Raw genomic sequence first — 25,668 nt, 5'->3', positions numbered from 1 at the left:
CCTCCACCTCCCCAAGGGAAGTCTAATGAAATATATTCTACTTTCTAAATAATTAGAATGCATACATACCCATTTGTATAATTACATATCGACCCATCAACTGTAACATATATCTATATTATCATATTTAACCAATTGCTGTTGAAGTTTCATTTGCTTAACCGTTTTAGCTTCAATTTAAGACTCAAGCCGACTGGCTGATTTAAAGCCTTATTTTAAAAAGAACCTAGTATAGACAATCAAGTGATAAAAGGGCAAACAGATAGGTGGAGTGTGCTAAGATAACCTTCAAGCAATGAGTGTTGATATTAAGAACTGGCCTAACCCAGTCCAAGTGGTTAGAACTACTAGACCAAATCCTACGATCGAAGCAATTAGATCAATTTTCTACAATTCAGGGTTTACAGTTTCAGTCATATATCTTTTATTGGAGTTTATATTCAAACCTAGTCTAGAGAGGCAATATGAGCAACGAGTGGATCTTAATGGGATATGTTTATTGCAAGTTCGTCATTTAGTTGTTTCATTACAGAAAAGACTAAAGACCACGCCAGTTTCTATAATTGGATTTAATGAAACAGAGGCTACGATAGAGAAGAGCACGCAAACTGGTGAAGATAAAAGGATTATAAGGGATTATGATGATCCTTGGGAAGGTATCAATGATAATTTGGAGCAATGTTCCTTTAAACTAGACTTGTTCAATAACGATTGTGGAAGGCCATCTATAATTGTTGAGAATTTCACTGATCAGACAAAAGTTTTAACAGATCAATTAAATGACTACAATCAAACGAATAATAAGCCTAAGATTTCTCATGACATCACTCAAGGTATTAGAGAGATGAAAGGATGGTTTGTCAACGGGGTTATTTCATAATATGATACTTTTAAATATGTAAATATATATAAATATGTATATTCAAAAATAAACAAAAGGATTGGAATCTATATTCATTATTTACAGGTTTTAATATGCAAAATTCATTGGTTTAATGTCTTTTTTAAAAGTTCTAGTTTACTCTTCTTTCTGGCTAAGTCCATTTTCGAGGTATTCGTTTTGTCATCACTATTATTAGAGACCATTTTTTTTATAGTATGTATCGGTGAATTATTCCCTGAACCTATTACCAGTGTGTTGGTGACACCATTGGGTCCTATATGTGAGTTCCAGATCTTTCTCTTTTTCATGATTTCTTCTACTCTTATACCTCTTTTTTTCCACCTATCTTCAATCTTTGAAATTTCCTCAGCACTGGGCTGCCATTTAGACTTCAAAATTCTTCTAATTGCCTCGGGAGAGACTTTAAACTTGTCACCCAAATCACTTGCTGTAAGACTAGGTATCTTATCTTTCAAAAGTCGAACAGTATCCATCTCCACTCTAGATAATTTCTTCTTGGGATTCCATTTCTCACCTTTAAACTTTGATTTCAACGCTAATTTTTGCCTCTTCCATTCAGGTACATTGCTACTACTATCAAACGTCTCCTTATTACTCAAACTACTGGAATTTATCAGTTCTATAACTTCTTTTGCTGACTTCTTACTACTCTCAAATACTTTATAAGATACATGAAATCTTCGAATTGGTATCTTCACCGCCAGAAACATTGAAACCCCCCAACAAAAACAGATTCAACAAACAAAATACCAAAATAACACAACTCCAACAATATATACCACCTGATATCACTTTCCTGCCTCTTATAACTCTTCTTCTTCAACAACTTGATGAACTCTTCATCACCATTTTTTAATCTCATCGCAATTATTTTTCAAATATCACCACAGTGAAATATTTAAGAGATGGTAATTATTAAAGGGTCAAAATTATTTAACTACAAAAGTTGATGACAAGGGGATATATCATTGGAACCAGACATTTTAGAGACTCGAGGGTAGTTTTATTCGATTTATCGTGTTTGGATTAGTGGTATTCGGTTGTTTTTGATTGTATTGAAGAATGGTTTCAGACAAGATCAAGATTGAAGATGAGGAATTAGTGGTTTTAGAAGAAGTTAACAAAGATGCTAGAAAGAAAGAGGTCAGCAAACAAGTAAACAGTGATGATGGGTTAGTGGTTATTGAAGATCCGGTTGTTGTTGATCGTAATGTTGAAGATGATGATATAGTTGTGAAATTTGAATCTTTGAACGTTAAAGGTAATCCATCTGGGGTCGAAGAATCAGGAAATGAATCTGATGATTTATTTGTTGATGCAGCTGAGATTAAAAAAGAAGATGAGGAATCAATAGGAGAATTATTGTATGCTTCAGCTTGTCAGTTATATATATTTGATTCAGTGGCGGAAAAGTTTGTGTTGCAAGAGTCGAGTGCGAAAGTTTCACTTTATAATATTGGCAAATTTGATTTTTGGTTTGCGGTTAACAGTAATTCAACAGAATTAGGTACTGCTATTAATACGAATATTAATCCTACTTTTAATGCTAGCAAGTTATCGTTTATATTCAACTACAGTTTTTCCTCGGTTACTTTGTCTTATATGTTAGTTTTCGAAAATAAATCTCGTTATAATTTATTTAAAGCAGAGTGGTGTAAGATATTCTGGATGTCATTGAGTAAAAGATCATGGGCTGATATCACAAAAGAAGAGCAGAATTATGTTCTTGAATCTGCCATAGAAATAGAGAAGCAACTGGATGAAATATTGGACTCAGATAGCGGTCAGGAAAGAAACATCAGTGAAGACAGTGAAGAAGAGGAAAGTGAAGAAGACGATGAACATTCAAAAAGAATAATATCTTCAGTAAGGTTTGAAGAAAGTGAGCAGGATAAATCTGCATCCGCTGGTAACAGATCTTTGAATGTCGCATTCAAAAGTAATAGATATTTTGTTGTCAGAGATGACAAGGTTGGTGTGTTTAAAAAGGCAGAAGACGATGACATGGAAATGGAATTTGTTACTGCTATAACTGGCATCAAGACATTGCATGGCAAAAGACTCGATCCTTATTCTCCTATGTTATATATGGAAGATACATCTTTATTGATGCAAGAGGGCTCTAGTAGTAACAAAATCTTTAAGATGGATTTAAACAGGGGTGAAATTGTTGAAGAATGGTCAACTGGCGATAAAAACGTAGTCCAATATTGCCCATCTAAGAAATTCGATCAAACGACATCTGAACAGACATTCTTAGGTCTATCAGATAAAGCACTATTCAGGATCGATCCAAGATTGAACACACCAAATAAGGTTGTCCAAGATCAATCAAAGGAATATTCTACAAAGACGAATTTTACTTCAATTGGTACTTCTGAAAATGGTTATATTGCGCTAGGTTCAGCATCGGGTAATATCAAATTATATGATCGTCTTGGTATTAGAGCTAAAACCTCTATTCCATCATTAGGTCAAGAGATCAAGCATATATCATCCTCTGCAGATGGTAGGTGGTTGCTAGCAGTTTGTGAGAAATCCTTATTATTAATGGATTTGACTATTAAAACTGGTAAGAATGAAGGTGGCATTGGTTTCTTGAAATCATTCCCTGCGGCTGAAAATGTTAAGACCTATATTTTAACAGTTTCACCAGAACACACATTATATATCGAAGATTTCACTAAAAAATCGTTATCCTTCACAAATGCTTACTTCAACACAGGTATCGGGCAAAAAGAAGAAACCATCATAACCTCTACAGGGCCATTTGCTATCATATGGTCGATCGATAAAGTGTTGAAGAACGATGCTGTCCCTTACCATGTAAGACGTTATAAATCTGACGTTGTCGAGGACAATTTCGAATTCGGATCAGCTTCAGAAGTAGTAGTAACTTTGAAGAATGATGTCTCCTTGGCAAAAACCGAAAATTTCAAGAAACCTAGCAAGAAAGTCCTATTCCCAAACGGTAATATAAACGACTTTTATGGTTAATAGTTACAAGTTCTTATATCTTATCTCCTAGCTGTTGTTGTTACATAGATAAAAATAAAAGTAAAAATTAAAAGTAGAAATTACGATTCTTCCCAGAAACAAGAAGGAACCCACCTTTACTCACAACTAGCACAACTACACCCATTGATGATTAATGGCATCCTATCCTATCCAAATCTAGTTCTAAACTTATTTTAAATTAATCGTTATGGTCTATCTATATAGTTTTAATATATATCAAATCTCCCATACTAAAATCCAAATAGTGGAAGGTGCTGACCGAATTTCGAAATTTACAACAAAGTGAATAGTTGATGAAATAAAGGAACTGTTAAAACAGTTCAACGATGGCCTTTGCATTGAAGGTAGTGTTGTCCTAGATTCAGGTTTAGTTTAGTGATATTTGTAGAGTCTATTTTGAATAGTCTGGTTTTTATTTGGGAAGATCGACCGACAAAGACTTGATTGAGTACTGAATAAACTTTTGGTTTATTAGTTTTTTTGTTTCATATATAGATAGACAGTAGTTTTAGACCAACAAGATGATTACAGATGATCAATTGAATGGTATAGTTATAATCTTTGGGATCACGATGATGACGTTGATTGTCATATACCATGTTATGAGTTCTACTATTTCTGGTAAGCACTAGAGAGGTCCCCAAATATTGTTTTGCATTGCAAGCTATTTTTTTATATTTTTGAATTCCCTTGTTCTAGAATGGTAACAAGGTAGGATTATGTAGGGATAAGATTAGCTCTTATTGATCCTAACATCCCCATCTATCCTTAATAAAGAAGTGTCGACGTCGGCGACATCATTCGATATACATATATCTATATAGAAGTATAAGTATAATATTTTACATAATGTGTTTTAATACAGGTTTATCTAATATGCATATATAACAGTTAAAGCACTGGATTGGAATGGAACAATCGACTTTCTTAAACAACTGCAGTTCGTTTCGATAATGGGATTGAAGTTGCAGTCGTTTTCATCTCAGAGTTCTATCTTGTACTTGTCTTATCCATTTGCTTCCAGCCCCATCTGGCTCTGCTAGTTAAGATTTCGGATCCAAGCCAAAATTTCAATATGGTTATTGCTGGTTTCGATACGTTCAGACATCTGGGGAAATAGAAGAAGCTTATAAAAGGATACTGATATATAAGAATCTTGTTGATGGATGAATTGTTCATTAACATCTTTTCTTCACCTTACCTTAGGTTTCTGTAATCTGTAACAATCCAAAGTTTATAGGAATCTCGATATTATCAAGATCAATCAAGATGGGTAAAGTAATTTTGCCAGAGTACTTGAAGCAAAGTGACAGACAGATACAGGAGAAGTTTCGTTATATACAACATCAAGAGGACGGTAGATTGAGGGATGCTACGTTAGATCCAGAGAATTCCAGGTGGTCGTTTGGGGTCAGTGTGCTTGAAGAGAATGATAGACGCAATAGGTATGTTAATATCATGCCCTTTGAACGTAATAGAGTGAGATTGAAAGTTGAAGAAGGCAATGATTATATCAATGCATCCTATGTTAAAGTAGATGTTCCGCAACAGTCTATTTCTCCAGGAATCTATATAGCTACGCAAGGTCCTACCAATAAAACTTGGGATCAATTTTGGCAAATGTGTTACCAAACATGTCCAGATGAGAATATTGTTATAGTAATGGTGACACCTTTGGTTGAACATGGTCGAGAAAAATGTTATCAATACTGGCCAATTGGTGGACAATTAGACTCAGCAAGAGAAATAAGTAAAATCCAAAAACCTGGGGGCTCTGCGGACATTTCAGTGTTCCCAACGAGTCTAAGAGTTTCATTCATTGAAAGCGAAAGGTTCTCTCAGGGATATACATTAAGCACATTGAAATTAGAACCAACAGATGAGTATATGGGACCATCAAAAACAGTGCATCATTTTTACTTTGATCAATGGGAAGATATGAACAAACCCGAAGAAGTGATTCCAATCATGAAACTTAGCGAACACTCTCATAGACTGAACTCTGGTAAAAATCCAATAATTGTACATTGTTCAGCAGGTGTAGGAAGAAGTGGTACATTTATTTCTTTAGATTATCTAATTCATAACACATTAGACTTCCAGTCACATCCCGACGATCACCTCTCACTGTCCCCACAATTTCGACCTTCGCAAGATTACCATCATGATTTAATTGAACAGATAGTTCAACAATTACGTTCACAGAGACTTAAAATGGTTCAGATAGTCGATCAATACAGGTTCATCTACCTGGCCGCAAAATGTCTCTACCAAAAATCAAGAAAAGAACAACGATAAGTACAGCTACAACTACCTTGAATACCCAAATATATCAATCCACAAATTGACACTATACTCCCCCTTCATTCCCAATTATTCAAAGCAATCTACCATCTATCCATCCTTTTTATATAGTCAATAACTAACCGCCTGTCTCATGTAATAAATTACATCAACTATCTTTATCCCATTATACCAAAGAGAACGGTTACCCTCCTTTTGGAGGTGAACTCGTGTGTGGGTATGTTGTGTCGTTTCTTTTGTTATCTAAATAGGAAATTCTCGAGCGATGAGCTTCTTTTCGAGAAAAAAAATGAAAAAGAAACGTGAAAAATTTTACCTATCAATTGGAAAGGAAAAGTGAAAAAAGTTTCATTCATTTAAATATAAAGTAAGAGACTATCTATAATATTGAAATGAGTTTTTATTTGTAACTATTAAAAAATTTTCAGTTATTTATTCTTGTTACTTAAAAGTTTTTGTTTTAAAGATTGAATTTTTGGGCTTAAACCAGACGATTAATCCGTTGACTTAAGAAAAAATGGCTGAAGGTGTTTTCCAAGGTGCTATTGGTATCGATTTAGGTACTACCTACTCATGTGTTGCTACTTATGAATCTTCTGTTGAAATTATTGCTAACGAACAAGGTAACAGAGTTACTCCATCTTTCGTTGCTTTCACTCCAGAAGAAAGATTGATTGGTGATGCTGCTAAGAACCAAGCTGCTTTGAACCCAAAGAACACTGTCTTCGATGCTAAGCGTTTGATCGGTAGAAGATTCGACGAAGAAGCTGTCCAAGAAGATATGAAGACTTGGCCATTTAAGGTCATTGACGCTCAAGGTGCTCCAATGATCGAAGTTGAATACTTGGGTGAAACTAAAACTTTCTCCCCACAAGAAATTTCCTCCATGGTCTTGACCAAGATGAAGGAAATTGCTGAAGCTAAGATTGGTAAGAAGGTCGAAAAGGCTGTTATTACTGTCCCAGCTTATTTCAACGATGCTCAAAGACAAGCAACCAAGGATGCCGGTGCTATCTCTGGTTTGAACGTTTTGCGTATCATTAACGAACCAACTGCTGCTGCCATTGCTTACGGTTTAGGTGCTGGTAAGTCTGAAAAGGAAAGACATGTCTTGATTTTCGATTTAGGTGGTGGTACTTTCGATGTCTCCTTGTTGCACATCGCTGGTGGTGTCTTCACCGTCAAGTCTACCTCCGGTAACACTCACTTGGGTGGTCAAGATTTCGATACCAACATGTTGGAACACTTCAAGGCTGAATTCAAGAAGAAGACTGGTTTGGACATCTCCGGTGACGCCAGAGCTTTGAGAAGATTGAGAACTGCTGCTGAAAGAGCTAAGAGAACTTTGTCTTCCGTCACTCAAACCACCGTTGAAGTCGACTCTTTGTTCGAAGGTGAAGATTTCGAAGCTTCTATCACCAGAGCTAGATTCGAAGACTTAAACGCTGCTTTGTTCAAATCTACTTTGACCCCAGTTGAACAAGTCTTGAAGGATGCTAAGATCGCCAAGTCTCAAATCGATGAAGTTGTCTTGGTCGGTGGTTCTACCAGAATTCCAAAGGTCCAAAAATTATTGTCTGACTTCTTCGACGGTAAGCAATTGGAAAAATCCATTAACCCAGATGAAGCTGTTGCTTACGGTGCTGCTGTTCAAGGTGCTATCTTGACCGGTCAATCTACTTCTGATGAAACCAAGGACTTGTTGTTGTTGGATGTTGCTCCATTATCCTTAGGTGTTGGTATGCAAGGTGACATCTTCGGTATCGTCGTTCCAAGAAACACTACCGTCCCAACCATCAAGAGAAGAACTTTCACCACTGTTGGTGACAACCAAACTACCGTTCAATTCCCAGTCTACCAAGGTGAACGTGTTAACTGTAAAGAAAACACTTTGTTAGGTGAATTCGACTTGAAGAACATCCCACCAATGCCAGCTGGTGAACCAGTCTTGGAAGCTATCTTCGAAGTTGATGCTAACGGTATCTTGAAGGTTACTGCCGTCGAAAAGTCTACTGGTAAGTCCGCTAACATTACTATCTCTAACGCTGTCGGTAGATTGTCTTCTGACGATATCGAAAAGATGGTTAACCAAGCTGAAGAATTCAAGGCTGCTGATGAAGCTTTCGCTAAGAGACACGAAGCTAGACAAAGATTGGAATCTTACGTTGCTTCTATCGAACAAACCGTCACTGACCCAGTCTTATCTTCTAAGATGAAGAGAGGTTCTAAATCCAAGATCGAAGCTGCTTTGTCTGAAGCTATGGCTGCTTTGGAAATTGAAGACTCTTCCGCTGAAGACTTGAGAAAGGCTGAAGTTGGTTTGAAGAGAGTTGTTACCAAGGCTATGTCCTCCCGTTAAGAAAACTTAAAATGCAATAATCCATCATTTTATTTTATCTTATTACCTATCTAAATCTTTAGTGTATATTTTAGCATTATGTTTATATCTTTTGTCAATTCATGAGATGTTTTAAATTTTAAAAAGTAAGCAAGTCTTAAAATCACAACAGTTACGTAATTAGGTAGTTAGTTCAAACTACCATATTAGTCATGCGTTGGAATCTAATTTTATTTTATCCTTACAAGATGGGAATAAAATGAACTTTGAATGCAAAGTGTCGTTATCATTAAAAATCTATAAAAATGCTATAAACCTAATACCCAATTATTATAGTTATAAATGCAGATTAAGTGTTAGAGATAGCTTCGGTTAGCTTTTTAGGACCTCTAACAGCGTCAAAAGTTAAGATACCATTACATCTTATACAGCAGTACCCTTTGACTGGTACACCTTCTGGAGTAATACCAGTACCTTCTCCGATAGCTTTGGCTTTCTTAACTTCTCTAGCTTCTGGCACATATTTACAGTTTAAGCATCTGTAACCACTAAATTTGTAACGGCCATAACAACGACCACATACTCTGTGATTTCCAGTCCAATCTTTATAAAAATATCTAACACCTTTTCTAGGACATGCAATGCAATGCTTCAAATTTTTAGTTGTTGTTAATTTAGGTTGTTCTTTTTCACAATGAGAACCACACACTGGAACAGCCATTTTATTCTCTAATAATATACTTTTGTGAGAATTAATTTTAATGCCATAAACTTCATGTTTGTCCCTTTTTTCTTCTAAGAAACCAAAATAACTAGGTTCTCTGGCAATTAAAACAGGTCTATCTCTTCTTTTATGACCACTTGTACAATAGGATAAAATACTTTGTAGAGGAGCACGACCTGCGATATTACAGTCAAATGTAAACTGACAGTTCACTTTACGACCAGCAATGATACTTGGCTTAGCGGATCTAGTAGTAACGGTTGCATTAATACCCAAAGATCTCGAAATATTGATGACACCATTCATTATTGAAGGATAAATGGTTTGAATTGCAACTTTGAAAGAATCAGGACCTTCTTTACGCTTTACTACATAACCATCAGCATCAATTAAGCCAGCCATAAAGGCTTCTCTTACTTCAACATCTTCGGACCACATGAATGTAGGAATTTGTTTAGCACCATCACCATCTCTTTTGAATTTCAAACAGGTAACTGCATTCCAGAATGGATTGTGCTTTCTGAAGTGTCTATATTTACGATTCTCTGGTGCTTCTTTACCATAGTATAATCTGACATGTTTTGCTCTTAAAGGAATTTTTTCGTCTTTGTAAGTTGGATATAATCCCCAGGTCTTACCACATTCATGTAAACCTTTCATTAATTCTGTATCATGACTGTCGACGGTAATTTCAGGTTCTTTAGTAGTACCGTCACCAATCCATAAACCTAAAAGCCATGCCATTTGAAGAACACCAGTGGTAATTAGATGTTTCTCACCAGTAAGAAACTCAGATAAAATACCATTACCTTTGATAATTGGATTGAAATGTAAAAAGGAGGTAACACGTATCTGAGGACTTAGAAGATCTAAGTCTCTTACTTGTAAATTAAATTCGAAATATTCACCATTTTCTGCTTCCATTTCTGCCATGAAAGCTCTTGCACTAAGTTCACCTTCTGGTGTCATTGGGAAATCTTTATGGTGGTTTTTAGGTATACAAATCATTCTACCATCGACAGTTAATGTTTCCTCTAGATTTCTCCATCTGACTTTATAGTGATTTGTTCTGAAGCTATTTTCTAAATTAACGGTTGCAGGTGTTCTTAAGGATAGTTCATGTGCAACGGTACAATTTAATTCTAATCTTTGGTAAATTTCTTTTCTTAATGGATCTTTTCTAGCAGCATCACCTTCATTGGCTCTATGTTTAGTATTATGCACTATTTGATATGTTGTTTGATTATCTTGGGAAACCTCTGTCACTTTAGCCGCACTACCATCTTCACACATGATAAAATCATTAGGGATGATTTCTGAGATGTCCTTGGAAGTACCATCGGCCATTATAATTCTAGTACCTTCTTCAAACATTTTTTATAGTTATATGTAGTTATTATATTTATAATTGTTTAATTGCGCTGGAGTGGTGATATTGAATTCTCATATCCAAATATTAATTGATTGGACATATTTTGATATAATTGATAAATATCATTAGATTATATATGTCCAATCTTTGGAATATTTGATATTGTGATTCAATTAAACATTGGTCAAATTTGGCAATATAATTAGTCGATTATTCACATTGATATTGATAGCGACTACTATGTCTCTTAGATGAAAGAAGTGAAATATAGGTTAAATCTTGGTATTATTTTGGCGTTTGTCAAATATTTTAATATGGTTACCATTAAATGGCATATTCAGGAACAGCAGATAATATATTGGTTGTGAGTTCAATTGGCGTCTAATTTACCAATATTGGATATATAATATGGTTCACAGCTTATCTGGGCTTATCAAGAACGAAATTTAAGAACAATATGTTTCAAAAGGAGAAACGAAGTCATCACATATAATCCTAGTAATTACCATTGTGAATTAATATCAGTTCTTAATTGGGTAATTTAATTATCAATCATCGATATAAGATATTGCAGTCGAATTTGAATGATAAGACTAACTCTACGATAAAAAATTAATCGTTAGCATTTGTATATTGTAATCACCATTGAGGACCATTATCTCGACGCCAATTTAAAATATATCCCCGTAACATACTATTAAGCTAGTTAAAAGTACTCTTTCTAACTGGATTCATTGACCTTGTAATTTCAAATGAGAAGAAGTTAGTAGTTTTCACACAGTTGAACAAATTCAGAATTCTTTAGGAGATAAAAAAATTATTGAAATACGAGACTTGATGAAAAGGAAAATTCGTAGCAAATGGTGAAAGTCAGCATAAAATACACTGGATATCTTTCTAACCCCACTGTCAAACTCAATGGTAAATGTCGAAAAATTGTCCAAGAAAAGGTAAATGAAGACAAATTTATTGAATAACAAAACCGATGAGTTCGAAGTTTAGAGCTTATTACAGAAGACCAGTCAACAAGCTGGGGTGGGTAAAGTTAAGTAATCCTTAGAGATCTGGAAGAATAGCATAAAGATAAATTTTCCATGGTACTGTACTCTCTTGTGTCACTAAGGCGCAGATATCTCATCAGAAGCCTTTCTCTGATTGATTTAATGCACCAAGGTTTAATTCAATTCTCTTTCTTGAACTGTAAATCAACACATTGAAGACCCATTGTAACCTCTGCTTTGTTTAGTTAATGTAGTAGTTGTGTACTTCTCATCTCATCTCATCTCATCTCAAAAAGTTCTCGTTTCTTTTCAATGCTGAGTTAGAGACACCGGAGGAAGAGACCAACTCATCGAAATAATTGCAGATGCAATTATAATCCATTCAATATAAGCTTATAGTACAATATACTATAATACAGTCGCTGTATACCTTCTATTACCAGTCTGCTTCTTACTGGCACAGGTTATACATCGGATTAGTACCAGTTTAGTCAATATCTTAATATATACCTCTTTCCGCTTTGGGTAATCCGATGCTGGTTTGCTTTGCTTTCGTATTTCCTAAAGCGGTTGATGTAAAATTTAACATGACAACCAAAAATCTCGAACAATTAGAACAAAGGTGTGGAAATGGTTACTACTGACTAAATGATTAGTCGACATAGATGTCGAATGAAAAGATCGTTGAAGACAAGGATTCTTCAGCCAGTAGCTATCTCAACATGAAACGTAATGAATTCTGAGAAAAATCTACGTTTAATTGTCTGAGAGGATAGCTGAGAGAAAATGAAATACAATATATTTCTTTCCTGAGTTCGATAAATTGCAGACAAAGTGTTTACTCTGGTGAATCTGTAAGATGAGGTAGCGGTAGTTACTTAATCGTTTACCCAATACGTATTAAATTGGTAGGAGATATTTCCACTGAGTTGTACGTTCGTTAACTTGAAAGACTGAGATGACTCTGTAGAAATTCATCCTAAAAGATGAAACATCTACGATGTTTAAGGACGACTGGAAAATATGGGTTAAATTGATACCGTTAATCAATTGATGCTTTTAGTATGGTAATTTAGATTTTTTTGGATTTTATTTAATTAACATACCTCAAATGGTCTCTTTTGCAAGGGGGAGATAAGTGAAGGGCCCAATTCATTTCAGGAATTGTTTATATTTTTATGTTTATTCTTGGTTTGTTGTTGTGCTTGGTTTCTATTTATTTACTGTTGGGTTGGAAAACCCAGTGTGTGACTGAGAGTCATTGGAATGTTGTCCCAAGAAGTTTCTAAGTGCGTCTATCAAAAGTTTGCATAACATTATTCAAATTTTATGAGGTTATTGGAATTTTTAGCAGTTCTTTTTCCAATTAAAATAGGAAATGAAATTAAATTGTATGTTGAACTAGCGATAGTAGTGTCTGTAATTAAAAATATTTCACGTAAACTTTTGGCGTTTGTTATTATTATGTTTACTAACTATTAATTGCTTGTGTTTATGTTTTGCATTAGGATGTTTATTCATTTATCCATCAAATTTTAACTGATAGCTACGGGGATATACGCAGTAATCTTCTAAACTGAAATTCGCTTAATTGATGTCATCAATTAATTTGAATAAGTTCTTCAAAAACTTAAGAGAGATGTGCTTACTGTGGAAAATAATATATATAACTCAACATAATCATTTACCTATAATATCCTGTAGATTAGTTGAAACTGAGGTTGTTGGGCTGAGAGTTCCTTATACCAAATCTAATTAATTAGATAACTTTTCCTAAAAGAGTTAATAAATTAATATAACTTTTGGAGTAAAAGGACCTGAGAAGATGAGTTAATATGATTATACAAGTTTCAGATTTATACGTTTTAGTTTAATTGATACTCCTTTTGGGAAAATATTAATTAATTTAACTCATCGTTTAACTAAAATTGAAACTAAATGAAATAAAATATGAAACACAGAGATATCCTCAGGCAATGCAATTTAAAATAACAAAATAGGAAATATAATTAAGTAAATTACTAATTAATTCATTAAAACCGCTTCTTTAATTATTTATTTGCCTCAGTAGCTAAATTTTTCAATATATTGATATTACCAACTAATTGATTACATAAAATCGAACTTTTACCACTTTTGTAATTTGTCCAAACAAAGAGAATAAAATTCAGTTTTTTAATTAAAACATATTTAATTCTAATAAAAATCAATTTGTCAAGAACAGAGTTATGAGATAGAAGCTCTATAAATAACGAGATCCTTAACTTCATGCAAGACAATTATTTCATTTTCATAACGTAAATTAAATTTTAGACTCAATTGGGTTTGGACTTCTGTTGGTTGTCTTCATAGAATTGTAATAGCAGTTATTTCTACTAATTGTATTTACACCTCTAAATATAGAACTGATATGATAGCCTTCAATAATATATCACTCTTCTTAGTATTATTATTTTTATATTTTGTTCATAAAATAAAATTTAAAAGGTTACCACTTGGAATCAAAAAGAAATATATAATAACTAATAATAAATAAAGATAAAAAAACATACATAACTTGCTGTGAGATTGTTTCCCATATAGTTAAATTTGAACGTTATGTCCCAAAATCTCAAACCTAAAGTATCTAGATTCTTGTTTGCACATTTGCACATTTGATGCCTTGAGCAAGTAACGGTTGATTTTTTTATACCAGAAGTATTTCGTAGAAAAACAGACTTAATGTTTATACAAAAAGATAGGTTAATTCAAATACAATAGCCCAGGTATTTCCTTAAGTCTTAAAACTCAGATTCTTACCCTTAATTATGTAAAATCTCAACTAGAATGCAACAATTTTTCTCATAGTTCTCACTATTAATCTGATCTGAATTCTTAACTCTAAAAATTCTGATATCCTTCTAGAACACTGATAATCCTACTAAGTTAATCCCCTTACCATATTCTATTCTCATTGAACCAATATATTTACTGTCACTTGAAATGGGTGTCAATAAATCTATCCAATCACGTGACATCAATGGAAGGACAGTTTCCACCTCCTTTCACCTACCCCCGGTCAAAATCAACTAAACTCCGAGAGTCATTCAATAAGCTTCATGTGGAGTTCAATGATTAGAAAGATCCAAGCCAACAGCATATAAAAGGGAAGGGGGTAAATGATGATCAATCTTGAAGATGTTATTGATCTTCTTATCTTGGGTAATTGGGTAAATAAGAAGGTAAGAGCCAATCTATTATTTAATAAAAGTTAGTTGTCTCTAAAATTGTATTTAAAGTCAGTATGGTTAACACGTTAGATTCCACATTTGTCAGTCAAAGCTCTTGGAAGCCAGATTTATTCAAGGGTAAAGTTGCATTTGTTACTGGTGGTGCTGGTACGATCTGTAGGGTTCAAGTTGAAGCTTTGGTTTTATTAGGTTGTAAGGCTGCCATTATAGGTAGAAATAATGAAAAAACTATAGGCGTAGCCAAAGAAATTTCAAGTTTAGTCCCTAAGGGTAGTGATGGAACAGATGCAGTTTTGCCAATTGGAAATGTTGATGTTAGAAATCCTGAACATTTACAAGATGCTGTGAAAAAAACAGTCGATACTTTTGGTAGAATTGATTTTGTCATTGCTGGTGCTGCTGGTAATTTTATTTGTGATATTGCTAACCTGTCACCAAATGCATTCAAATCTGTTATTAGCATTGATCTGTTGGGTAGTTTCAACACTATTAAAGCTTGTTTTAACGAGTTAGTTAAGTCTAAAGGTTCCATTATCTTTGTCTCTGCTACTTTTCATTATTATGGTGTTCCATTCCAATCTCATGTAGGTGCAGCAAAAGCTGGTATTGATTCATTATCAAGTAGTATTGCAGTTGAATGGGGTCCCTTAGGGATACGTTCAAATTGTATTGCTCCAGGTGCAATTGGTGGTACTGAAGGTTTAAAAAGATTAGTCTTGAAAGAATTTGAAGAAAATGGTGCTGATAAAATTCCATTACAAAGACTTGGTTCCACTAAAGATATTGCAGAGGCAACTGTTTTCTTATTTTCACCTTCTTCCGCTTATATAACAGGTACTGTTCAAATAGTCGATGGTGGTATGTGGCATTTGGGTACAACATTTGGTGACAAAATGTATCCAAAATATTTAATGGATTCCATGAAATCAAAGTTATGAAAAAAATTCAATTTAACACTTAACGTTAGGATGTAAATAGAACTACATATTTTATATTCGCTAATATCCTTCAATTTCTATTCCTTAATTAATTGATTATGCATTTGGTATTTATGGATGTTAATATAATTTATATATATTTAAATAGTTCGAGAGTAAATAAATGCTAAAGTTGAAATATCCAACTAAAAATTGGTCATAATATAATGAACTCGACTAAAATGTAAGTAATGAACGACTTAATGGGAGAATAAAATATGAATCAAATTATGTGATAGATGATCTGTCTTAATGAAGATAAAAAAACCTGTCAATTCCTCAGTTCAGCTAGAATTGACCTGATTGACCCAACATCCTCAAGAAGTAATCTCTTCAGAGTATCAACTTCTCTTCTCTGTGTGTCTAGTTCTTTCTCAAGCGACTTAATTCTTTTATTTCTTTCAGTCAGCAAGGCATCGTAGTTCAATTGAATCTGAGCCGTTATTTTGGCATAGTCTATTTTACATCTTGGATTAGCAGTCTTCTTGATCGAACTCGAATTCTTTCTCTTTCTACCTCTATTTGATTTTGTAGTCTTAGCAGTGTTCGTTGAACCTGGTGAAGAATTTGATAAGATGCTAAGGTCTCTTGACATTACCCTATTGGCAGCATCAGTGGCCGTAGTTGTTACAGCAGCAGCAGCAGCGTTGTTGAATCTCAAAAATTCCTCAATATTAATCTCTGATGGGATCCATACATAGTTATCCACAGGTTTAAGGTTTTGTTCATCTACTGTTTCAGGTGTGAACAGACAGGATTGATCAACTGAACCTTTCGTGGCAGCATTATCAGCGTCACTGAAAGAGAAGTGACCAGACGAACCTCCAGAAGAAGAGAAACTTCTATAAGAGACATTACTTGTATCATCAGGCTGCGGAGAAGTCTTATTCTCAATTGTATTGGAGGTGGTAGTTGGACTTATCATATTTTATATTGATTGATTGATTTTGAATGTTATCAGAGTATAATATATATTGCTAAGTATGGAAGAATTCGAGGTATTAATCAGTTGGCATCAAACTCAAAGCACAACCAGCAATGATCTAATTTGAATTCAACAATATAAGAATCCAAGTTCATAATTACAAACAAGCAAACAATCAATTACACATCCAAAATTATGGCACAAGTTTAATCCTATTCCCCCTAGAGAAGAACACACATATTGTAAATATATATATATATATATATATATATATAAGTGTGTTATGTAGATGAACAAGTTTGAGTGAGTGCATTGGGTGTGATAACAAATAAGAAAGCAAAGGGGGAAAAATGACCTCCCCATACTTTAAAATTTAATAATCAATAATAATAACAAACAGTTTAACAACCCCAGGTGTATAAATCATACAAGTTTCTCTTCTTGAATCAAAGACAAGATATTGAGGTGAGGTGTGAGAAACATACAGACAAACGAAGTTGTTTCTTTTGAATTGAAATAAGCTAATATATTTAAAAGTGATCGAGATTAATGACCCCTCGAACGAACAATGAACGATCAAATAATTCACTGAATAATTAATCCACAATCCAATGACCTAACCCCCCCATCACCCATGTGTACTTTCTAGTATTAACAATGGAACAGACAAAATACCAAATTGTTGGGAGGTTTTTCAATATGCAGGTGAGTTTTGCTTAATTTAAGTTTACTACGGTTAAATTGAGTTGAAATGAAATAAATTGTGTAGGGAAGGTTATATTTTACTCCATATCATTCTGATGACATACCATAGAGATTGGGATACCTCAGCAATAAATCAATTAATTGAACAATTAATAAATTAGTCCAATCCATGGGACCAAGAACAAAAAGGTCAAGCTAAGAAGAGTCAGTGGAAGAGGCCGAAGTTGGAATACATACCTCATAAGATATAGCTCTGACCAACGACGACGATGAAAAAATGGATATATATCTCAATATTAAGTTTAAATCAAGGCAGAAAAAAATAAGAGAGTCTGAGAGAGTAAGCCACATATCGATTGGAGAGAATAAACACAGCCGTTTGGAATAGCTTGAATTATCCACAGGTCGGTCTCTTGTTGCTCTTGTTGCAAGCAGTCTTTCTCACAGCTAATTCTTTACAGGATACAGAAATAATTGCAATTGCAAAGAAAAACTGAGTTATTAATACGAATATCGATAATAACATTGCTATTTTCCTATGCGAAAGGAAGAGCGGTTTTTTTCTTTTGTCAAGTATTGGAATTTGTAAGCTTTACAGACAGTCTTCTCTTTGACGGCTTCTACCTAGTCCTTATCGTTGTCACTAGAGAAAAGAATTATTAACCCTCTATGATCCCAAAGAAAGTTGACACCTTTAGATTAATCTAACTTAGTTATTATAATCTCACCAGTCTAGAGACCAAACCAGACCAGACCAGACCATATATCCCCGATCGATCGATTACTGGATTAAATTGGACATTAACTTGAAAAAATCATTATTCTTAACCTGACTTTACATTGGTTGATCAAAGGATGAGTTGATTGATTAATGGATTGGTTCATTGCTGGATGGGCTGAATGATTTTAAGAAGACGAATGGCTCGTTTCTTATAGGCAGAAGGCCATTGGCATCGAGATGAGCAGCATCAGTAGCAGCAGCAATAGCAGCGCAGCGCCCTACATTTTCGAAACTTGATTTCCCGATTGGGAAAGTTGGAGATGGGGAAGAGAACTGTTTCCTGATTTGGTAATGATAGTTCGTCGAGAGGGATAATATACGGTCGCTGTTAGTTTTCGAACTGACTTACCTGAATAGGAAAGACACTACTACATCAGGAAATTTGAGAGAAAAGCAGAAAAAGAAAAAATCTGTTTCGAACGAGTTATCCACATTGATCGTATAACGCGATATACAAGACAACAAGCTTTAAGCAGGGTAACATGAATAGGTGCTGGTAGCGCAAAGAGTATTTGACTGGTTAGACTGGTTATACCGCTAAAATGAATTTCTTGACAATATATTCTTCATAAGAAAGTGGACCAACGTTCAAACGACATTGAATGGACTAGAATCACTACCAAGTTATAACCAATTTATAGAATAGAATAGAATGGATCAACAGACGTCTCTTCCCTTTTATATATATAGAACTGACACGAAAATATACCTATGTATATCATATCTAACGACGCGTTATTCTATTTCGAAACTGGAATTTTTGAAAAATTCCAAAACATCACCGAAACTATTCTGAAATTAGTTAATTATTGATCTATACCTACATACAAAAAGTTAATGAGATCAAAAGCCAAAAATTTGATGAATTAAGTTCTGAACTTGTTGTAGAAACAGATCAAAGAAGATTTTGATCTGACGCCGAACCACCTGTTTCAATTGTACATCGAGTTACCCTTGTAACGGACTATTTGTGTTCTCTTCTGTTATACTCAGTTCTATTTTGCCAGGATCACATCTGATTTCACAATTATTACAGTTTCGTGATAATTGTTTTATATCTTCCTGTATATTTTGATTACTTGTTAACTCAATTGAAATACTTTCTATTCTCTTTTTTGCCTTCGATTTTTTCAGGTCACTGGCATTCACAAAGAAATACATTATATATAAATACGTTCTTCGATAGACACTGGTTTCCTTCTGGAGTAGTTCCTTTATCACTCTCCTTTCATTTATCCCATTGCCCTGAAAAATATTATTGATTCATTGTACTATTACAATACAGAACAAAGAAAACAAAACAAAACAAAACAAGATGAACCGCGATTCAGCAATGCCAGCTAATTTGCTTCGTAGGAAGAAGGATACAAAACGTGGTATCACCTATACAATGCTCCTCTGTGGTCGCGACGGTGTAGGTAAAACTACTTTTGCTAATAACCTTTTGGAATCAAATATCTTCTCTCATAAATACAATGTGGTTAACCAAATTACTGCAGAAAATGAATCCAAGGTAAAGGTCATATCTCCAACAAAAGTTGTCTCTTATAATTCGAAAAATGGTATCCCAACTTTTATGTCGGAATTGGATCCTTCAAGGGCTCAATTCGAACCTGGTATCACTATTACGTCTACTTCTGTAGAAATAGGTGATCTTGCCGATGAAACTGCAAATGAAGATGATATTATTCTTTTCAACTTAGTTAATACTTATGGGATTGGTGAAAATTTGGATGATTCTTTGTGTTTTGATGAATTGACCACCTATTTAGAACAACAATTTGATTTAGTCTTAGCTGAAGAAACTAGAATTAAAAGAAATCCAAGATTTGAAGACACGAGAGTTCATATCATATTATACTTTATAGAACCGACTGGTCACGGGTTAAGAGAATTAGATGTAGAGTTAATGAAACGTTTATCTCGTTATTCAAATGTTTTGCCTATCATCTCCAAGGCAGATTCTTTCGGAAAGGAAGAATTAGCGCAATTCAAGAAAACCATAATGAAAGATGTAGAACTTTATAATGTTCCAATTTATAAATTCGAAGTTGATCCTGAGGATGATGATTTAGAGACCATAGAGGAAAACCAAACTCTGGCTTCTTTACAACCTTTCTCAATTATCTGCTCAGATGTTAAAGATAAAAACGGAAGTTATGTAAGATCATACCCTTGGGGTGATATAAATATCACTACAGATAACATTTCCGATTTAAAAGTCTTAAAAAATGTCTTGTTTGGCTCCCACTTACAAGAATTTAAAGACACAACTCAAAATTTATTATACGAAAATTATCGTGCTGAAAAATTATCTACTGTTACAAGCCCTCATATAGGTGCTAGTGGCAAGGACAATACTGCCAATAGAGCTTCTGCTGCTCCAAGTTTGAGTAATTTTGCATCTCTAGTGAATACTGGCCAATTTAAATCCTCCCAAACTTTAGCCATGAATTTAGAAGGTGCAAGAACTCCTGAATTAAAAGAGCCATACGACAATGACCAAGCATCACCAATAAAGAAAATGTCACAAGCCCTAAAGGAAGAAAATGAAGAGATTATTAAGAACATTAAAATGGAATCTCCATTAATAAACGACCACAACATTCCTGAGAAAACAAAATTAAGGAATATTTCAGAAACAGTTCCTTATGTACTAAGACATGAACGTATCATTGCAAGACAACAGAAGTTGGAAGAGCTAGAAGCACAATCGGCAAAAGAATTACAAAAGCGTATTCAAGATTTGGAAAAGAAAGCTCACAATCTAAAATTAAGAGAGAAATTGTTACGTCAACAAAAAGATCATAGTTCATCATCATCTTCGTTAACAACAGCCTCTTCTGGAACCCAATTAAAGAAAGAAGATACTTTAACGGATTTGGCATCTATTGCTTCTGGTAGAAATTAACCAAATATAACTTCATCTATTTATAATTTTATATATCACTAAAATGTGAGGTTCGGTAGTAATGGGAAGAGTATAAGAATTGTTAACTAAATTTATATAATAATCTAGTCAATAAACTAAGTAATATGAATAATAAAAAATGTTGAAATGATATTTAACATGAATACAAATTTATATAAAATACAACGTGCTAACTCCAAAATGTATTCTCTAAGAAAGATTACAATAAGGAAAAATATTAATAATATAGAATAATATTCATAACAATGAATGCTAAAAGGATGCGCAAATTAATATTAGTTGTAGAACTTTGTTTTATAATGCAAACTTTCAAAATAAAACTTTAAAACAAAACTTACAATGTAAACTGACAAAAAAAATGATACCAATAATGAATTGAATGCTATGATTTATTGTAGGCAGAAACATAACTATAGTTATTCGTATTAGAATTACTATTGATATTGGTTGAACTATTGTTTCTCCTGCTATTAGGTCCTCTAACACCTAATGGGTTCTTCGAAAAACTTAACCTTATACCACCCTTATTACTTACATTTGTAGAAGGTAACTGACTACCATACAATTCAGCAAGCGCCCTAGTAGCAAAACTCACATCCTCAAATTCGACGAAACAAATTGGACCATGACCATTACCATTTGTATTTTTATTCCTGAACGATAGCCTTCTAAAACCTGGTTGAGATGAGAATAGTTGCCTTAATTCATGTTCAGTTGCATCAGAAGGCAAGTTACCTACATACAAAGTATTACATGGAGGATTTTGATCAGCTGGATTAGCTGGAGGTGGGACTTTCGCCAATAATGATAAGTCAGCTTGGGAAATTGTCCCATTTCCAGACATAGAGTTATATGAAATAGAAGTTCCTGACGAATTCTTTTGATTATTCATCATGTTTTGGCCACTTCTGTTACTTCTTACAGGTTGAACTTTTTGAGGAGTACCTGCTTGGGATTTGTTAATTTGAGCTTCTTGTTGAATAGAATCATGAGAGTGATAAGTAGGTTGAGGCATAATATGAGAATGCTGTTGAGCAGGTGGTAATGCATTGTCCAATGGAGACATTAGAGGTTGACTTGCTGGATTAACGGGTTGAACCATACCATATGGAGGAACTTGTGGGTTAGGAGGAGTTGGTAAGAAACCTTCAGTTGAAATACCCGACATCTGTACAGCACTGTTTGATTGATTAACAACAGGTGTATGTTGTTGAAGGCCACCAACTCCAGGGTACATTGCAAAAGTATTGCTCTGCTTCCTGCTAGAAGAAGATCCCCATTCAAATATTGGAGTTGAAGGTTGAACGTTTTGCTGAACTTCATCTACGTTGAATGGAATACCATTGGAACCCCAAATAGTGTCGTTGATTTCATCATTTTCCATTAGTAAAAATGATTTTCCAACATCTCTTGGCTGAGGTTGACTAGTTCCTGATAAATTTTGGAATGACTGAGGACTACTTTGAACAATTGGGTGTTGTTGATGTTGCTGTTGCTGTTGCTGTTGCTGTTGATGTTGATGTTGCGGTTGCTGCTGCTGCTGTTGCTGCTGCTGTTGATGCTGTTGTTTTTGTTGCTTTTGCTGATGCTGTTGATGCTGTTTTTGTTGCTGAGAAGATTGATTATGCATACTAGTTGTTGATGATTGAATATGATTTTCTTTTTGATGCAATTGTGTTTGTGATAATAATGAGAAATCATTTGAGAAAGTATCACCAAATGAGAATCTTGATTTCTTTGGTCTATCGGTAGTGAATGAATTTCCTGCAACAGAGGATACAGAAGATTTTTGTAGATTCGACAAATTTACTAAATCTGGACTCGATAATTGATAATTTTGGAAGTTTGGAGCATATAACTGATACGAAATCTGCTTACCAGTTGGATCATCGATTATTTCAACGTAAGTTTTAAATGGATAATCAGGGCCAAAAATATTTGCCTTAGAATCAAGGATTGATGCATATTGAGAAGCAGTAACCAATGAATCAAATTTAACGATGATTGATTGATCTTCAGAATTCTCTTCTTTAATCAATTCAATATTCGAAAAATTTTCGGCTAAGGCGAATACAGCATGACATTCCCTTAAGGTGATATCTTTTGGCAAATTTTTCAATTTTAAAACATATGGGCCTTGACATTCCAATTTTTGTTGAGGTTGAGGCTGAGTTTGAAATTCATTGCTTAATGACATTGTATGCAACATAGAAGACAATTGTAGAGGTGAATTTTTGTTACTATTTGAAGTATTATCACTTATCTTTTGTTGAGAATCATTTGAGTTGTGTAATCCTAAAGAGGGCCTATGCGTAGGCGATATATCTCTATTCGAAGAAGAGGTTAAATTTTCAGAACTGTTACTGAAACCAGAACCATGAGCAAAAACATTTGCATCATTTATCAAATGCGGTTCCTGTATAAGTGGCATCATCAATGTAAACAGTTTCTATTGTAGAGGAAATAAATAAAAGATGAATTAGGTGCAAAATTCAAAAAATCAAACAAAATGGAGAGAAGTACTAATTATAAAATAGTAAATCAAAGTAATGAATTTTTTTGGGTGATACAAACAGTTAAAAGAAAATGAAGTTATCTATTCCACTTTTAATTTTTAATCTAATGTATCCTTGATATTGTCCTTGTTTATCCCTCAAAGTTGAACTTTTCTTTTAAAAAACAACAAAAATAAGGAGAATAATAATTTAAACAAATCTTATGTTAACAATATGATGTGATGTTGCTTGTTTTTAATTGTATTATAAATAAAATCTACCGAGTAAACTTTCTTATAAGATTCTTTTTTTTGTATTTGAGAAATGCAAAATTTTGGAAAAATTAAAATGATTTAAAAACCTAATAATGTTGGAAATAGGTTATATGTGTCTATTCTATCCTGATTGCAAAAGGTGATTCTTCAGAAACAAAAAATTAACGAAAAAAATATGATGGCAATAGAAGAAAGAAAAAAAAAAGTGTATGTATATTAACAAAAAAAAAATATTGAGTTTAGTTTTAAAACTACCAAAATTCTTATCCCAGAACTAGGCCAAAAACGTTCTTTATACAGATTCTAAAGCTTCAGGAATGCTACTTTAACAGTTATAATCAATCAATGTTAATCCTTTTCAACTAATTTATCTTGCGACTATGTGAAACAGTTCTTTAACGTAATATTTATAAAACAATCCTTGATCATTCAAGTTTTAAATTTAAATTCTTTGGAATTTCATTTTTGTTTTGTTTTAATTCTTTTTGCTGCTTTAAAACCAATTTCTCCCACTTGTATTTAATTGAAATTTTGTTTTTCGTCGTCGACGTTGTCGTTTTTACTTGTTAAATCATATTCGTTGGGAGTGATGATGACGATGGTGACGAATATATCACGTGGCCACAAATGTTTTCTTTTGCTTTGTTTTAGTCGTGTTTATATCCGACGGACCAACATTCCGCATATTCGATATCTCCGTCGGGTGATCCTTATCAGAGAAGTAAAAATTGGGATATCACCATGGTAATCCAATCAATTGGACTAAACTGAAATCGTCGATCGTCGATCATCGATAGTCGAACATCGACTAAAAATAAAAGGAGATCTCGTATGGAATTGAATGGTATTAGAAAACACCAATAACTACAAACACAGCAATGAAGCAAGGTAACAAACAACATACTTTTGTAAACATTGAGGCTTCCACGTTGTGATTTTCTTCAACACAACTGGATAAATAATGGTTTCAGAAATCTTACCTCTGTACATGAAACAAACATGCATCCCAAACTTTGACCTCTTTTCAATAGAACTATCCTATGCATCTCTTGAACATAAAAACTTTGAATAAAATTCCCCCCATCTTTTATACCTTGTGGAATAATTAAAAACTATTGTTCGAGAGAATATGTAACAGTATTCACTAGTCCCTTCTGTGAAGACTGTTGCAATAGTGTGTATACATCTCTTCCTAATCAAAAACAACAACAAAAACAACAACAAACTGCTACTTTCGCATCCTCTAACTCTAACAGTATTTGAAAATAAAGCTAGATTCAAACTTAAAGTAAGAACCTCATCTTTTATACATTTCAAACTTTCTTTGCATTATATACCATACCATCAAGTATTCGATTTATTTTCTTTATTGGTTTCTCAGGTGACGGCGGTTATATGAAAGCAATACCGATGGGCAAAACAATATATAAAATGAGGATAGCCGCCGATATATTTACCAGCTATATCGTATATAGCCATTTCGAAAAAGGTATGTAAAATACAACGTATATTTGGTATAAAAACTACTATTTATAGCAGTAATTCACAAGTTATGTATTATATAGTTCTACTTAAAAACTGGTATAGTTTTAAAAAGGTCCTTTGATCTGAGCAACAAACATCTCGAACGGTTGCCAGTGAAAAGCCTAGTTATTCATTCAATTAGATAGACATTCATAGCAGATTG

General features: G+C 33.8%; 11 protein-coding genes across 11 annotated transcripts; 7 read left to right on the top strand and 4 right to left on the bottom strand.

Annotated features, from left to right (window-relative positions):
• Positions 1–295: 295 nt before the first annotated feature.
• Positions 296–880, top strand: PEX17 (Pex17p; the record flags this gene model as incomplete). Its single annotated transcript, XM_001645799.1, has 1 exon — positions 296–880. The coding sequence occupies one exon, from the start codon at positions 296–298 to the stop codon at positions 878–880; it is 585 nt and encodes a 194-aa protein (XP_001645849.1).
• Positions 881–984: 104 nt separating this feature from the next.
• RRG9 (mitochondrial ribosome assembly protein RRG9) lies at positions 985–1,614 on the bottom strand (the record flags this gene model as incomplete). Its single annotated transcript, XM_001645798.1, has 1 exon — positions 985–1,614. One exon carries the CDS (start codon positions 1,612–1,614, stop codon positions 985–987), a length of 630 nt encoding a protein of 209 aa, XP_001645848.1.
• Positions 1,615–1,966: 352 nt separating this feature from the next.
• Positions 1,967–3,901, top strand: VID27 (Vid27p; the record flags this gene model as incomplete). Its single annotated transcript, XM_001645797.1, has 1 exon — positions 1,967–3,901. One exon carries the CDS (start codon positions 1,967–1,969, stop codon positions 3,899–3,901), a length of 1,935 nt encoding a protein of 644 aa, XP_001645847.1.
• Positions 3,902–4,443: 542 nt separating this feature from the next.
• On the top strand, positions 4,444–4,554 carry OST4 (olichyl-diphosphooligosaccharide--protein glycotransferase OST4; the record flags this gene model as incomplete). The annotated part of the gene is made up of 1 exon (XM_001645796.1): positions 4,444–4,554. The coding sequence occupies one exon, from the start codon at positions 4,444–4,446 to the stop codon at positions 4,552–4,554; it is 111 nt and encodes a 36-aa protein (XP_001645846.1).
• Positions 4,555–5,191: 637 nt separating this feature from the next.
• Positions 5,192–6,220, top strand: PTP1 (tyrosine protein phosphatase PTP1; the record flags this gene model as incomplete). The annotated part of the gene is made up of 1 exon (XM_001645795.1): positions 5,192–6,220. One exon carries the CDS (start codon positions 5,192–5,194, stop codon positions 6,218–6,220), a length of 1,029 nt encoding a protein of 342 aa, XP_001645845.1.
• A 523-nt stretch (positions 6,221–6,743) lies between these two features.
• Kpol_1054p33 (uncharacterized protein) lies at positions 6,744–8,585 on the top strand (the record flags this gene model as incomplete). Its single annotated transcript, XM_001645794.1, has 1 exon — positions 6,744–8,585. The coding sequence occupies one exon, from the start codon at positions 6,744–6,746 to the stop codon at positions 8,583–8,585; it is 1,842 nt and encodes a 613-aa protein (XP_001645844.1).
• Positions 8,586–8,913: 328 nt separating this feature from the next.
• On the bottom strand, positions 8,914–10,662 carry HO (Hop; the record flags this gene model as incomplete). Its single annotated transcript, XM_001645793.1, has 1 exon — positions 8,914–10,662. One exon carries the CDS (start codon positions 10,660–10,662, stop codon positions 8,914–8,916), a length of 1,749 nt encoding a protein of 582 aa, XP_001645843.1.
• A 4,282-nt stretch (positions 10,663–14,944) lies between these two features.
• Positions 14,945–15,829, top strand: SPS19 (2,4-dienoyl-CoA reductase (NADPH); the record flags this gene model as incomplete). The annotated part of the gene is made up of 1 exon (XM_001645792.1): positions 14,945–15,829. The coding sequence occupies one exon, from the start codon at positions 14,945–14,947 to the stop codon at positions 15,827–15,829; it is 885 nt and encodes a 294-aa protein (XP_001645842.1).
• A 310-nt stretch (positions 15,830–16,139) lies between these two features.
• On the bottom strand, positions 16,140–16,793 carry Kpol_1054p30 (uncharacterized protein; the record flags this gene model as incomplete). The annotated part of the gene is made up of 1 exon (XM_001645791.1): positions 16,140–16,793. One exon carries the CDS (start codon positions 16,791–16,793, stop codon positions 16,140–16,142), a length of 654 nt encoding a protein of 217 aa, XP_001645841.1.
• A 2,801-nt stretch (positions 16,794–19,594) lies between these two features.
• SHS1 (septin SHS1) lies at positions 19,595–21,190 on the top strand (the record flags this gene model as incomplete). The annotated part of the gene is made up of 1 exon (XM_001645790.1): positions 19,595–21,190. The coding sequence occupies one exon, from the start codon at positions 19,595–19,597 to the stop codon at positions 21,188–21,190; it is 1,596 nt and encodes a 531-aa protein (XP_001645840.1).
• Positions 21,191–21,593: 403 nt separating this feature from the next.
• On the bottom strand, positions 21,594–23,645 carry Kpol_1054p28 (RNA-binding protein; the record flags this gene model as incomplete). Its single annotated transcript, XM_001645789.1, has 1 exon — positions 21,594–23,645. One exon carries the CDS (start codon positions 23,643–23,645, stop codon positions 21,594–21,596), a length of 2,052 nt encoding a protein of 683 aa, XP_001645839.1.
• Positions 23,646–25,668: the final 2,023 nt, after the last annotated feature.

The sequence above is a fragment of the Vanderwaltozyma polyspora genome, genomic scaffold (assembly GCF_000150035.1).
Source record: "Vanderwaltozyma polyspora DSM 70294 KpolScaffold1054 genomic scaffold, whole genome shotgun sequence".
NCBI lineage: Eukaryota > Fungi > Ascomycota > Saccharomycetes > Saccharomycetales > Saccharomycetaceae > Vanderwaltozyma > Vanderwaltozyma polyspora.
This window is presented reverse-complemented; position numbering and strand designations above follow the sequence as displayed.